The 16,011-nt window shown below is 38.7% G+C and overlaps 1 protein-coding gene across 1 annotated transcript; it reads left to right on the forward strand.

The window, feature by feature from the left end:
* Nucleotides 1-11,275: 11,275 nt before the first annotated feature.
* On the forward strand, nt 11,276-12,304 carry LOC120598451 (melanoma-associated antigen B10-like). The gene has a single exon (XM_039857243.1). The coding sequence runs from the start codon at nt 11,276-11,278 to the stop codon at nt 12,302-12,304; it is 1,029 nt and encodes a 342-aa protein (XP_039713177.1).
* The last annotated feature ends 3,707 nt before the right edge of the window (nt 12,305-16,011 follow it).

The raw sequence follows: 16,011 nt of genomic DNA on the forward strand, positions 1-16,011 counted from the left end.
AATATGAAGCTGAGTAAGGTACAATTCTTACGCTCTAAGAATGCAAGTGTGCATGTCGATTTGGTTCTTACATGAAGTATCTCTATTTTTTTCTTCTAAATTAAGGGCGTAGCACTTTTAATGTATTCATATTTTGGAACCTAGTTAAAAATGAGAACCAACTCCCATATCACATTCCTATCATCCAATTAATGTATTATTTAAATAATATCTTTAATTAAGGAATGAATATTGTGTATATCCATATTACATCAAATATTTTGTCATTTCCAAAAATGTAATTCTTAATCAGTGAGTTGTTAAGTTGTTTCCAAACTACAGGCGGTTAAGAAATGTAAGTACTTAGAGGATAAAAGGACAGATTAACTATTAATGTAATGTGCTTGCAATAGCTGACACCCTACTTAGCATGACCATTATGTACTACAGCCTACAAAATTATTCTTCATGCTCCCACAGCAGAGTTAGAGTGCCATATGGCCATGCTTGTTTTTCGTCAAATAATTTTTACATAAACAGCTGGTGAACTGTTTTTATTGTAACAGTGCACATATTTTTTGAGACAGTTGGGAAGGATTGATGCAACACTAGTCACTGCCTGTTTTCATGTCAGTGTTAAGGAGAAATTCAAATTCATATTTTTAAAATGTGAACTTTTGTATTCTTGTCACCAGGGTCAGTTGATAAGAAAAAATTTTAGTGTAAAGAAATTATTGGCATGTTTGTAAACTTGTAACAAGGACTAGAAACTAATCATAAGGGATCTTCAACTTAATATGGCATGTTCAGTGTTTTTATTTTTACACTCTCATGAATTTTTAGAGGGAAAGCTGATATGTTTTGGACTATTTTATAGGCAGTTTTAATATGACTATATTTGGTTTTGAAACATAGCTTCAACACATCCTGATAAGTGATATAATAACCAGAAGATTTTTAGCAGTTTTGTGTGTATTTGTGATTTGAGTTGACTTAAAAACTATTTGATTCAAAAGCATCCCTCATCCTCCTTGACAAGAAATTTCATGTGTTAAACACTAGTGGTTTCAAAAATGCAAGTAGAGCCTCCTTCTTTTGAATTCTAAGATAATGATGACTACTCTTCAGGTTTCCGTAAGGAGATTATCATAGTGCTTAGAATGTTAAATCTTTAAATCTTTAAATCTCATCTTATATTTAATACTTCAAAAATCTTCCTGTAACCAGAAGCTACACCCATGAGAATACTGGTAAGGATTTGTATATTATTATATCTCATGGATTTCTTATTCACAGTATATTAGAGACTATAAAATATGTTTCATTAGAGAAGGGAATGAATATTTATTATTGTGGCATTGAAAAGCTTAGGACCTTGGAGTCAGATCAAGGAACATCTACTTATCATAAACTAATGGTAAGTGTGTGTAATATATAAGAGGAAGGAAGATTTCCCCCAACCTTACAGCTTTCATTATATTCACCGATCTGTCCTTCATATCTTCGATTTATTCCATTTAGGACCACAAAGACTTTTCATAAAATATGTTATTTTGATATACAAAATGGAAAAACAAAGGATCTTTTTTCCTTTTGTTTAAGCTTTAAGTTCCCATTGAAAAAACTCACGTGGAATAAGCTTTACAATAATGAGTACATTTTGTGAATAAATTATCACTTAAACATCTAATACCTGAAAGCAATTTGTTTATGTGGATTTTAATTTATGCATTACTGTTATTTTCTCCCAATAACATACACCAGATGGATGTTTAGAAAATGGATTGAGTGAGACAATATATTTTTTAAAGGTGTTTTTCACCCAAGTAAATCCATTCAAATTACCTCACCAAGAATTTAGGTCTAAGAAGATGAGAATCAGCTATACGAATAACTTTAACTATTAAAGAGACTATGTAATGGTTAGGGGACAGGTATCTATGGGTCGCTTGCATTTCTGTATATGTTGGGAGGCATTGGTTGCCCTTGTTCCAGACAATCTTTTCAAGAAAGTCTGTGTAGCAAACAGCCTTGGAAGATATATGTAACGTCTCCGGAGCACAGGGAAGGCACGCTTACTGCATCTTATACAAGATTCAGGTTCCCGAAGCACAGGGTTCTTCTCCTGCAACGCAACTCACTGCATGTTCTGGTGTCACCTGACCCTCTTCATGTCACTCTGTGGTTACTGGGGCTTGGGTAACCAGTGTAAGAAAATGCAGATCCTCCAGCTACAGCCATTGCTATGAGTAATAAAGTTCTTTTTTTCTTACCTGAGAGCTTCGTGTTTTCTGCCAGCATCCATGAAACTGTGACAGGCTAACTCGTTAGCTTGCAAGAAGGATAAAAATCTTAGCTGCTTCACAGTTCTTGACAGCAATCACATATCTCTACTTGCAAATCTGTCCATTTCCTACTTGCAAACAAAAAGCAAACAAAATTAGCCTTTAAAATAGCCTTAAAGAGGTGCAAAAATTGATAACGTTTAAATTTTTTGTTTTGATCCTATTTTGTTTTACGATAAATTTTAACATGTATCACCAGTTTGAACTTATTCAAATCATTTAACTAGCTTCAAAATATCATTAAAAAGTGACATATGTAATATAGTGAACAGTGGAAGTAAATCAAAGAATATACCTTTGATATCAGTATTTATCAAAGTGACGCTACTTGTAGCACTGCATTCATTTTTCAACAGATCAAACCCACTGATGTTAGGTAATGATGATAAAAGTAAACTCATATTGTTACATATACATTATTTTACTTATCTATGTTCATATTTTTTACTTTAAATATTATCAAAACTTTAAGAATACTATACATGTGTATGTATTATATATCCACATAATTTATATAACTATATAATTTATAAAATATTCATAATTTATAAATATAATTGATAATTATATAATTCATATATAAATATAAGTTTATATATTTCAATATTATCCATATAGTTATGGTATAATAAATTTCTTTGTATTTTATTCGCATATATAAGCAACATCACTATAAGCTCCTTTGCTAATTACCTACCTGAATTTCTTCTGTGTTTAAGTAGCATGAACAATTTAAAAATGTAGAAAACAAATCATTTTACTTATAATTTGCACTGATTATCTTATATAATTATCTAAAATAGTTGCATGAGATTATACACAAGAATATAGGGGGAAACAAAGGTATTTAACTACTGAAAATTTTCATGACTTTCTGTCATAAGTTCTTGTCTTATCTCCTTCCTCATATCTTTTTTCTTTTTAGTTTTAGGTACTGCACAATTTTAAACATGCATTCCTGTGAAGGAGGGAGGATACGCAGTTTTACACCCAGGCATGATACTGCTGGTACCATCACTGAGTTCCGCGTGCACGTGGCAGCAGTATTACCAATTCCAAGTCATAGTTATCTATACCACTGTAGCGCTACTAGAGCAGGGAATATCTTCTCTCTGGATTTTCCATCAACATCAGGATTAATTCATTGGCCTCAATGTTGACCAGAATAATGGTGCTGGTGGGGTTAGAGTTCTGGACAACATGGCAAAGTTACTTCTATCACCGAAGAAGGACTAGCCTGAGGAATAGATAGGTACAGTTTTAGTCAATCATTTTTATGCAGTTGCACTTGATGTCATTATGGGAAACTTGGGAGCTAGAATATATTTTTGATACTTTAAGAAACTTTTCTAGCTCAGCAGGCTATAAATACTGGTAAATGTCCTTCATACATAGTATCAGTATGACTCAATGCTTAGGATTAGACCCTAAAAACCCAGATGTAAGTAAATATAAAAAAAAAAAAGAGACTTTTTTGACATTCACCACAGTGCTATTAGTTTGAGGATGTCTGAAGTCTGTGCTTCTTTTTCTATTATTCCTGTCTTCAGCCCTAGAAACTCAAAAAAGGCAATGCTAACATTTGTCGCTAATTGCTAGGCACTATGCTAAAAAAAACAGATAAGTAAAAAATCAAAACAAAAATGTTGATGGTTATAGCTGTTATATAATAACTGAAGTATTTACTTATTCTTTAAAACTGTTATATAGCCAAAAATCTCAACTCAATCCCTAGAGACAGATATAGAAACAGAGTTAGTAATTGGTTAAGACTTAAAGAATGAGACAGAGATTAATGATGTGGTGAATATTAGTGCATGAAATAATGTTAGTGAAGTAGTGACCATAAGGTGCTGAGTTGTGGCTGATGGATCACTGATTAGATATGGAGTTTAGGAATGATAAAAGTAGTAGAGATGAGGTAAGGATGTATGTTGCATAAATTACTTGCCAAAATAAGTTATCTTAATACCTAGTTTGGCTAAAAAAATCAATGTATCAAAGTATTGTCTGCATGAGAATGACCATATCAAATACACAGGTAAATCACAGTGATGAACGTGATGACCAATCAAAAAGGAGTAGCCTATTTTTTTTCTTTTTACTTTAAATTTTTTTTATTAGTTTCAAGTATACAATACATTGGTTAGACATCTATATAGTTAGTAAAATGATCCCCCAATTGCTCCTTATCTCCCCTTACCCTCCCTTAACCTAGTCAATGTATTAATGCTAATTGCATTCCCTATGTCATGCTTCCCATCCCCGTGACCATCCGTCAGCTACTAATTTGTACTTCTTTAACCCTTCACCCCATTCTCCCAGCTCCCCAAACCAAACCCCTCCCCTCTGTCCATCATTAAATTGTCCACAGTGTATCAATTTCTTTAAAAAAGCCTGATGGGATTTTGATGAGGATCTTGTTGAAGTTTGATAACATCTTTTTATCATGAATTGATATTGATTTTTATAAAACACTTTTTATCGACTTAGATGTTTTTCTCATTTAATCTGTCAGTGTAGTATGCCAGTCTTGTACTTACTTGCCCTCAGACTATTTCTTAATCTTTCCTTGCTCTGCTTGCTAGTGTTCAGGAGATAACTTCAGCAGGCTGCTATTCCTAGGTTTTCCGGTATTTGGCTGTTATCATGGTTCAGGCAACAAGGACACTGGTAGATTATAGTCCAAGAGGACAGGAATAGCCAGAGTTTTTACGTTTTTCTCTCTCTAAATCAGGTGGCTTCTCCTTCAATGGCTACATCTTCATGGTTCTAGCCCCCATTATATTGGTTAACTATGGCTCTAGACACTGTTGACCCCAACTCCCAGTCTCCAGTAACATTACCTCCTTTTTGTCCCTCACGTTGCTAAGTATTGGTTTCCCTGACTCTACTCTGTTTGACTTCTCCATCACTTGAGTAACAAATTTCTTGCATTAAATTCTGAATTATACTTTTAGAGTAATTTGTTTTCCTGACTAATCTCTGACAGTTGCACTTAGGTTATTACGTTGTTTGATTTTCTAATGTGAAACTTTCTTTTAATTCCTAGGAAAAACTCAACTCAAGTCACAAGCAGTTATGTGTTCAAATCTCTTATATCATATACAACCAAAACAAAACTAAGTAAAACACCCTTGGGGTCCTGAAATCTCCTCTAAATAATTGTTTTTCTCCTCTTCACATCCTTCTCAAAAATTATTTTCTGCACTTGATAGTATTTGTGTGTGTATTCAAAAAATTCTAAGAGTATAAAGAATACAGAGACATATTCAGCTTATAAAAAATTCCAGCACTACACCTAAAGCTCTATAGCATATGTGGCAAACAGCCAAGTGGTACTCAGAGGATCTATAGCCTTAAATAAATTTATTTTAAAAATAGTGCAACCACTATAGAAAACAGTATGAATGTTCCTCAAAAAATTAAAAATAGAACTACCATATGATCCAGAATATCCACTTCTTGATATTTATATACACACAAATACTAACTCAAAAAAGATATATGAACACCCATGTTCATCACAGCATTATTTACAATATCCAAGACATGGAAACAACCTAATTGTCCACTGATGAATGGATAAAAAATGTGATATATATTATATATCATGTATTACATGTATTATATATAATATATATTTTTCAGCCATAAAAGGAAGGAAATCTTACCACTTGCAACAACATAAATGGACTTTGAGGGCATTATGCTAAATGAAATAAGTCAGACAGAGAAAGACAAAAAGTGTGTGATCTCACTTATATGTGGAATATAAATAGACAAAGTACTCATAGATACGGAGAACAGACTGGTGGTTGCCAGAACTAGGGGGTGGAGGGTGAGGAAAAATTGGTAAAAGTAGTCTACGGTTACAGACTTTCACTTATAAATAAATAAATCCTGGGGATGTAATACACAGCATGGTGACTATAGTTAATAGTAGTCTATTATGTATTTGAAAGTTATTAAGAGGGTAGATCTTAAAAGTTCTCATCACAAGTAAAATAATTGTAACTATGTGTGGTGATGGATGTTAACTAGACTTATTGTGGTGATCATTTCACAATATATAAAAATATTGAATCATTATGTTGTACACCTGAAACTAATATATTGTTATATATCAATTATATCTCAATTTTAAAAATCCATTTAAAAGAGAAGAAAGCAGAAAGACCATAAGAACAAGAACTTGGGAAAAATTACAGGCTAATTTGAAAAAGAACTAAAATAATATCTAGAAATAAAAATATAGTTATTGAAATTAAAATTCCAAAGGACGAAAAATATTTAAAATATGTAACAATTTCAAGAAACTAGGGAAAGAATATCACATTAAACCTAAAGAAATAGAACACAGGAAATAATGAAGAAAAATGCAGAAATGATGAATTAGAAGACAATGGAGCCAGCTAACAAAAGCCTATTCTTTGAAAAAATTGATGTAATTGACAGTTTTATAGGTATCATCAATTACAAATGAAAGGAACAGAAGTGAGTGATATTAGTTAAATAATTTTGTACAAAATATAGACACAGAAAGATTTAAATATTATAGAAGAACATGATAAATATCATTACCAAATGGTGGACAAGGGCAGGTTTCTACATAAAGATATAATTCATCTAATAAATTCAGAAGGAATGATAGAAATAGAAAATTAACATTGTATAACCTCAGTTAATAGATAACTATTCTAATCTTCAAAGATTGCAAAATTCAACACAAAGGGAGACCGGTATTAGGTTCCTAGTAATAAAAGTTCACAATATCACCTATAAAGTGGTCTTTCCAAAAAAAGAAAGAAAGAAAAAAGTTAAACCTTAAGCTGATCAAACTTCTACTGATTTAAAGAAATACAGGGGGAGAAGGACATCAGTGTTGCAATCAGCAAAATCCATATGAAACTGGACGGAACATAAGATGCATGTGTGTTTTTTTAACGAAAAAATGACAAGGAAAAAGAGGTAATGTATATACTTTGGGGGTGGGGGATAGGATATATAAATTATTTGACATAAAAAGCAATGACAATGAATAGACTTTGTTTGACCCTAATTCAAGGAAAAAAACATTTTTAAAAATCTCAGGCAAATGTGAAAAATAACTGGAGGTTTGATTACATTGAGGAGTTAATTTTTAAGGTGAGATTTGTGTAATTGGTTTATGCTGCTTATATTTTAGAAATAGGTACTGAAATATTTAAAAATGAAATGGTATGATATCTAGGATTTGTTTTTATTATTTCAGTGGCAGAGCTGGGGGTAGGTATGGGTATAAATGGAACCAGATTGGCCATGTATTTGATGATTGTTGATTCTGATGTCAGGTATATTGGTTTTATTATATTATTCTCTCAACTGCTTGCTCTCTCTCTCTCTCTCTCTCTCTCTCTCTCTCTCTATATATATATATATATATATATGTTTGAGAGTTTCTATAATAAATAGAACATATATGTAGCCATTAAATTGGAAACCCCAAGTGAAAATAGACCATTATTTAGAAAAAATATATTAATTATCAAATTGGTCCATAAAGAAATAGAAAACTGATATTGAGAAATACACACTGAAACTGTCCTCAAAACTCCAGCCAACTTCAAGTGTTTCAGGACAAGGCAGTTAGGGGCCAGTTCTACCAAATCATAAGCAAAAAATTAACCACCATCTTATGTAAACACACCCAAAGCATACAAAAGATGGGAAAATTTTCAACTCATGTTCCCAGGCTAGCTCTCCTTGATAAGAAAACCAGCTGAGGACACCCCGAAAACAGAGCACTCAAGCTATGCTCACCCACATACAGGCAAAGATCCTATAAATTCATAGAAGGTTAAATATAGAAGTGAATTAAATGGGAAAAAAGAGGCTGAATCCAAGAAATGTAAAGATATAACATCAGAAAAAAACCGCCGCATTAACAGATAAGTTTTAAAAAGGCATTTCGTTATGTACTGAAGCGTAGAAAAAAACCTTTGAAGCAAAATTCAACACAAATACATAATACCATTTAGCAAACTAACATTGGAAGGGAACTTTCATTACCTAAAATCTATAGCAAGCAAACTTAAATGTGAAATGTGAAATGTTAGTAGCATTCTCATTAATGAAAGGAACAAGACAGAGCAGTATGCTACCGACTCTACTGTTCAAAACTGGACTCGAATGCATAGCCAGAGGATAAAAATAAAAAAATAAATAAAAGCTAGAAATAGTTTCTTAAAAAATGGAAATTATTTGTTGTAAATATGATCATTTTAGAAAAATCAAAGGAAAAGGCCACGGATTATTCAAATGAATAAATGACTTCCGAAAGCTGGTATATAGACGATAGTGAAACCAAGAGCCTTGCCGTACAAAGTAGTAATTATTAGAACGCATATACATTTGTTATGAACGACAGTCAAAATGAATTTCACTACACTGTGCAATGTTAGATAAGATCAAAAGATCTGTAGAAAGTAGATCTTTTTGAATAGAAAGTTAACAAAAGTCTAAGTCTGACTAGTTAAGAGATCCCGTCATCGCTATGCATTTTCTCTGGCAGCTTGGAAATTTTCCTCGCTTGCTTTACCTCGTGCTGCAGCTTCTCGATCTCACATCATGCCTGGGACACGGACTCACTGTCTGCAAGCGGCATAAGTTGAGAAACTGGAGCTTACAGGAAGGCGATATTTCCGAAGAAGCCTTTAGCTTAAGAACCAAGAGCCATGTTTGGACCTGGCCCGGAAGAGAGGGCTTTGGGTACCATGCGTACCAAAACAGAGGGGGCACCACAGCCTTACGCTCCCAGGGAGGCCTGGGGCCGGGGATCCGGATGTGTGGCACACTGACTTCCGTCTCTGGCATCTGCGGGAGGTGGGACCTTGTGTGAGGGGAACGACGTCCAATCACTGGAGAGAGGAATCTAGTTTTTAAAGGCCAGGGGTGAGGTGAAGATATTGAGTAAGGTTTAAGGAAACTCCTTATACCAAAAGACAGAAAGACCCACAGTCCTGCCCTATCGTCATCCTTAGAACGTTCCTGACAGGAATCGCCCAATCCATTGCCCTCTGAATTCTGGGAACTCAAGAGCATTAATAGCCTTGGACCAGGGCAGAGTCAGCATCAAGCCGAGACAGAGGATTCCAGGTTCTATTGTGAGTCAATGAAGAACATTATGGAAGTTCGAAGCATGGAACGCCCCTCCCCTGCCGTCAGCCCTTTAAAACCCCAGGCAGGGGTGGCTGGACAAGGCACACTCGACTTCCTGCCTGGCGATTCAAGGAGGTGAGGGTATTTGACTAGGTGCCTGCCTCCCGCCAAGCTCCTCCCCTCATAGAGGCAGCCCCACAAAGCCCCGCCCCTGCCGTCAGCCCTGGGAGACCCCAGGCAGGGGTGGCTGGACGTGGTACACCACACTTCCCCATCTGGCCTCTCCAGATGAGGGTATTTGACCAGGATGTCTGCCTCAGGCCATTTGCTGCCAGGAGTCAATGAATGACCCTATTTGCCTTGTGGGGGAAACCACTTCCCTAGAACAGTGGAGGCCCGGTAGAGCCCAGACGCTGCTCTCAGTGAAAGACCACTGGCATGGCAATAAGGCCCAGATGTCCCCTTACTTTACCTTTTCGTGGGGGCAGGGTGGGGAGAGGGGTTCATAAAAGCCTTGGTCTAAGGCTAGATGATTCAGGTTAGCAGAGGGAGGGGTCCTTGAGGCGGCTTTGAGTTTCGTTCTGAACCTTGAGCAAGGACTGAGGAGAATTCTTCCTTTAGGACAAAGGGAGCCCCACAGAGCACGACCCCTGCTATAAGCCACAGAGCACAACCCCAGCTATAAGCCCTGGTGGCCCTTTAGCATGGGTATCAGGGTAAGATATCTATCTCACTTTATCCTTAGTAGTCACAGGAAGATGAGGATCCTGTTAGAAGGAGGTGACCCACGCCTTTCTAGAAGTCCGAGTGAAGACTGAGGGGGCTACACAGTCAGGCCCTTCCTCTGTGCTCAGCCCTGAGATCTTTCATTCTCCTGAGTCCCTCCCCCCCCCGCCCCTGCCCTCCTCCCCCCCTGCCCCGCCCCTCCACATATTCCAGGATATCAAGTGGATGAGAGTCTGAGTGTGCCTCAAGTCTGCAATAGGGAGATACCAGGCAGTCAAAGGAAGGAGCCACAATAAGCAACCTGAGGATTGAGGGGACCACTCATCACAGAGGAGGTGTTTCACAGAGCCCTACAGGTGATGCCATCCCTGGCAGGGGTCCCTGGAGAAGATATGTTAAACTGAGGCCTTCCTAAACTCCTCTTCAGAACTTTCAGGGATGTGAGGGCCTTGCTGGGAAGGAGCAGTCCCAGGCCCTGCAAGAAATAAAGGTGAGGACTCTAAATGAGGAGTGAAAACCCTAATTATCACAGGATGGAGAGCTCTGCCACAGAGCTCTGCCATTGCTGTCATTCCAGGGTATCCCAGGCAGGTGTGCTCAGATGAGGTTCCCCCTCAGTTCCTCCTCCAGGATGTCAGGGAGCTGAGGGCTTTGGAATGAGGGATCAGCATCAAAGCAATTGAACAGAGAGGACTTCCGGTCCTGCCAGAAGTAGAGGTAATGGGCCTGCATTTGAACTGGGAGAAACAACTGATATTCAAGAACAGAGAAGGCTCCACAAGGCCTGGACTTGCCAAACCCTGTATCAGCTCCAATAAGATTCAGGCAGGGATGGAATGCTGCATCCTAAGGGGAACTCTAGTAACTTTCACAGAGTCCACAGGGGAAAGACAACTCAGAGAACAGGAGGCTTGTAGGTTCCTAGAGCAGTGCCCTTAAGTCAACCTGCAGAGATGGCAATCAATAAAGCCAAAGGCGGGATTTCCCTACTAAGGATATCACACCATTTCATCCTCTTTCTTACAGGTCATTGAATAATTTGCCCTCTTGCCCATACTCTTGCCTGCTGTCCCTGACAAGTCATCATGCCTCGGGGACTGAAGAGTAAACTTCGTGCCCGTGAGAAACGCCGCCAGGCCCAAGAAGAGTCCACAGATCCAGTGGGTGCTCAGGAGGAAGAAGAGTCCCCTTCTTCCCCATCTTCTGGTTTCAGGGATGTTCCCCAGGATTCATCTGCCAAAGTAACACCCAGAAATCCTAGAGTGCCTGGGGGAGTCTGCTCCACCACCACTACTGATGCAGCTGTTTCAAATGCAAGATTTAATAAAGATGCCAGCAATCAAGAGGAGGAAAGGGAAAATTCCTCACAGGCCCAGGATAACACTGAGCAGTGGTACAGAGGTGCTATAGATGAAAAGGTGGTTATGTTGGTTCATTACCTGCTGTACAAGTATCAAATGAAAGAGCCCATTACCAAAGCAGATATGATGAGAAATGTAATCCAAGTGTACAGAAGTCATTTCCATGAGATCCTCAGGAAAGCCTCTGACCACTTGGAGCTGATCTTTGGCCTTGATGTGAAGGAAATGGATCCCAACAGGAATACCTATGTCCTCATCAACAAACTGGAACTAAACTGTGATGAGAGAGATAACAGAGGTATGCCCATGACTGGTCTGCTGATGACTATCCTGGGCGTGATCTTCACAAAGGGCAACTGCGCCACTGAAGAGGAAGTCTGGGAAGTGCTGAATATGATGGAGTTATTTGCTGGGAAGAAGAGTTTAATCTATGGAGACCCCAAGAAGCTAATTACAGAAGATTTTGTGCAGCAACAGTACCTGGAATACCGACAGGTGCCGGGTAGTGATCCTCCGTGCTTCGAGTTCCTGTGGGGCCCCAGAGCCCATGTTGAGACCAGCAAGATGAGAGTCCTAGAATTTTTGGCCAAGATCTATAATACAGTCCCCAGTGCCTTCCCATCCTGGTATAAAGAGGCTTTGCAAGATCAGGAAGAAAGTGCCTGGGCAAGAGCAGCAGCCAAGTCTTGCACTATTGCCATGGCCAGGGCACGCTCCAAGGCCTTGGCCAGCAGGTTCTCCCACACTAAGTGAAGTCTGAGGCAACTTCTTCACTTTGTTGTTAAAAAAAAAAAGTCCATGTTCTCATTAATGGAAGGTCAGGGTAGGGCTGGAGACAACAGAATGTTTGTGTTCCTATGCTATGTGTTAACTTAGATGATTTTTAAATTGTTTTTCCTGTTGATAAAAGGTTTATTAGCTTCAAAATCCAAGTTTGTGAATGAGAGTACTCAAATTTGTGCTGTGTATGAGATTTAAGAGTAAGAGATTATTATTTTGTAAATCAAATTGGGAAACTCTCCATCTTATTTAGTGATTTTGAACATGACAACATGTCAGTAGATTAGGCATTTCCTTGGAAATGTAAAAGAATTCAGCAGTAAAATACTTGTGACAAAAAAAAATAGAGAAAAAAGTAAAAGATGACCAAGAACTGCATTCTCTATTCACTTTTAATCTGCTGTTTAAAATTAAATGATATATGCCTGGATATATATAGAGAGAGATTCAGGAATGTAGAATTAATAACATAATAAATTATATCTTTACACACTGTCTCATTTATTTCTCAAACATTCCTTGAGCACCTGCTCTTTGGGAGGCTCTTTGCTATGTCAAGGTCAACAAGATCCACTGTGCCCATAGAATGTTAGAGTCTGAGAGCAGCTGTCAAGTCAAGAAGATGGTGAGATACACCCTAAGACCTTAGGACAAGTCAGAAAAAGAAGAGGAGGACACAACAGAATCCAGATGTGAGTGGTCAAATGTAAATGCCCTGAGGCAAGCCAGTTTGGGGCCTTGAGAAACTGCAAGTCCTTTGGTGTGAGTCAATTTTATATTAAGCTGGGAGGTGCATCAGATGAGGCTGTGGGAATGGTGGGCAGGGGCCAGACCCTCAGAAGGTGTGTCCAGAGTTGAGAGACTAAAGCCTGGAATAGAAAACTGCTTCTAGCAGTTACTTTTGAGTCATGGGTAAGCCAGAATTTTCCACCTGGGACAATAATGGATGGGATACTGCATCCTTTCCCAGTGTCCTTTTCCCAGTGCAGTTGAGCATAGCACATGAAATATGTGTTTTAAGCACATCATCCCCAGGGGCTTCTGAGAAATAAGGGTGATATTCACAAGACATGAGTATGCTGAGAAGCCACTGTGCAAGTAATCTTTGCTCTGGTATGGTAGAGACAACAGCCCACTACATAAAAGTTCATTTTATTAAAGGTTATTTTGTGTGTAATTTATCAAACTCCAAATGAAGGTTAGATTTTTTATGGGGTTGAAATAAATGAAAATAGAGGTGGTTTGAATGGAAAGACAGTTGGAAGGGATGGAAGAAATTGGTTCTTGACACAAATTCTAGGATATTTAAGTCTCATCCAACTGGAGAAGATTCCCCCACATCTACAATAAATAACATATCCTCAAAAAATTATGTAGTAATTTAGTTTTACTCGCTAAGCATCATATTGGCTGATTTATTGTGCTGTATAATAGAGTGCTGCATGTGCTTTGATATCTCTTGGATTTAAAAAAAATAGAGCAGGTTTTGGTAGGGTCTGGGGTCAAAATAATAATAGTAATAATGGCAAATTATTAAAGACTCAATACATGTCAGACACTATGCCAGATGCTTTCATAATCACATACATCCCAGGAGTCCTACACAGCAGGGCTTATCAAGCTCATTTAATAGAAAAGTCTCATAGAGCTTTGCAATTTTCCTGACTTCACATGGCTCACAAATGTCAGAACTGGGACCAGACCTCTGGTCTGAATTTGATTAGGGCCACTCACTGTTCCACTCCTTGAATAAAGCAGATGTACTGTCTCTTAACTCATTTCTATTCTCACTATTCCACAATGTCTCTGGGGCAATGAAATGAAGGAAGCTGTCATCGATGTACTAACCACAGGTATAATAAGTAAAGATGGAAATGATAATAAAAAACAATTTCAGGATGGTCTGTGGGTTTAATTTACCGGGGCTCCTCTTGCTCCTAGGACCAAAGTTTCCTGAGAGCTGACTGCCTTAGTCCAAGCACTTGAGACAAGTTCTAGTACTTTTTGAATTACGTCACTCTTGCCCTGAGTCTTCTCTAGTGTGCCCTCGTGTCCAAATCCAGATCCTGACCTGCTGCCCAGCTTAATTTCTAAGTCTGCACTCTGCTCCCAGTGGAACAAATAGCCCAGAATCACCCGCCTCCCCCTGACTTAGAGCACTCTAGCTCCCTGCAGATGTCCTCTGCCTGTCCTGTCGCTGACCACGGAACCCCTCTGATAACAACAGCCTTGTCCACATGGTTGTTTACTCCGGCAGTGAACTTTAGATGTCTGCTCATCTGCTCTGGGTGCTTCCACCACACTCTCAAAAAATGTTTTTTTTCCAAATCGGCTTATGAGTAGAGTCTGATTTGGCACAGGGTCTACTAGTTCTTGAAAGATAGATAACCTTGAAGTTAGGAGGTTTCTGAACTAGACGAGGTTAGTAAGAAAGGAGAATTTAAACTGGTGACTTAACTGGAGACTGGCCACTGAATCCATACACTAATGAATGAGCTTAACTAAGCGGCCAACAACCCAAGCCTCCCTCCTAAGTGAGATGAGGAAGGCCCGAGAAACTACTATGTAGCAACCACGAGCAGATGCTGGATTCTAGCAGACCCTGTATAACTTCTCAGGAAGTTATAGTAGTTGTCTGTGGCTGCTGAAAGAAATTACCACAAATTTAGTGGTTTACAAGAGCACATATTTATTATCTCGGTAAGTACTGTCTACGTTTCCATAGGGGTAAAGGCTGGACTGGCTCTGTGAGACTCCGAGCTTGGATTTTCACAGGACAAACTCAAGCTTTTGGCAGGCAGGCCTCCCTCTGACCATGAGCTCTGGGAAGAATCTCCTGTCCTTTGCGGTAATAAGACTGAGGCCCTGTTTCCTTGCTGACTGTTAGCTGACTGTCAGCTGCAGCACACATAGCATCTCTCTTCTGCCTCCAGCCAGAGAAGTTCTCTGTTGTAAGGGCTCATGTCATTATATTGGACCCACCTAGATAATTCAGATATCTTTATTTTAAATTTGCTTTCACAACCTTAGTACACCTGCAAAGCAACTTTGGCAGCAAAAGGGAGAAGAAAATTCTCAGTGTATTGAGATCATAGAGGTTATTGAAAAGGTCATGCAGAAAGGTGCTATAGAGCAGCAGTCCCCAACCTTTTTTGGCATCAGGGACCGGTATGCCTATGAGAATCTAATGCCTGATGATCTGAGGCGGTGATGCTAGCACTGGGGAGCGGCTGCAAGTACAGATGAAGCTTCGCTCACCTGCCCGCCACTCACCTCCTGCTGTGTGGCCCAGTTCCTAACAGGCCACGGACTAGTACTGGTCCGCGGCCTAGAGGTTGTAGACCCCTGCTATAGAGTGAAGAAAGTGACCCCCTCCATGCTGAGACTTACAGTGTCCTTTAGAAAACTGGTATGATCCTGTGTTTGAAAACACTGGTCACATAGTAGGTACTAGAACAATTTGGAGTGCAGCAAGGCAATTTTGGCCTTCCCAGAATCTTCTCTAAGAATGAAGAGAGCTTTTGTATTCAGAGCGTAAGTGCTGCACTTTACTGATCACCCACTCTGTAACTGTTGATGGAGAGGCTGCCAGTGCTCACCCACGTGTGTCTCGCTCTCCTCCCTGGGCACAGGGGGCCTATCGTCCAGTCCACTTGTGTTAGAAAGGGTTTTGTGACAAC

The sequence above is a fragment of the Pteropus medius genome, unplaced genomic scaffold (genome assembly GCF_902729225.1).
Source record: "Pteropus medius unplaced genomic scaffold, Ma_sr-lr_union100, whole genome shotgun sequence".
In the NCBI taxonomy this organism is placed as follows: Eukaryota; Metazoa; Chordata; class Mammalia; order Chiroptera; family Pteropodidae; genus Pteropus; species Pteropus medius.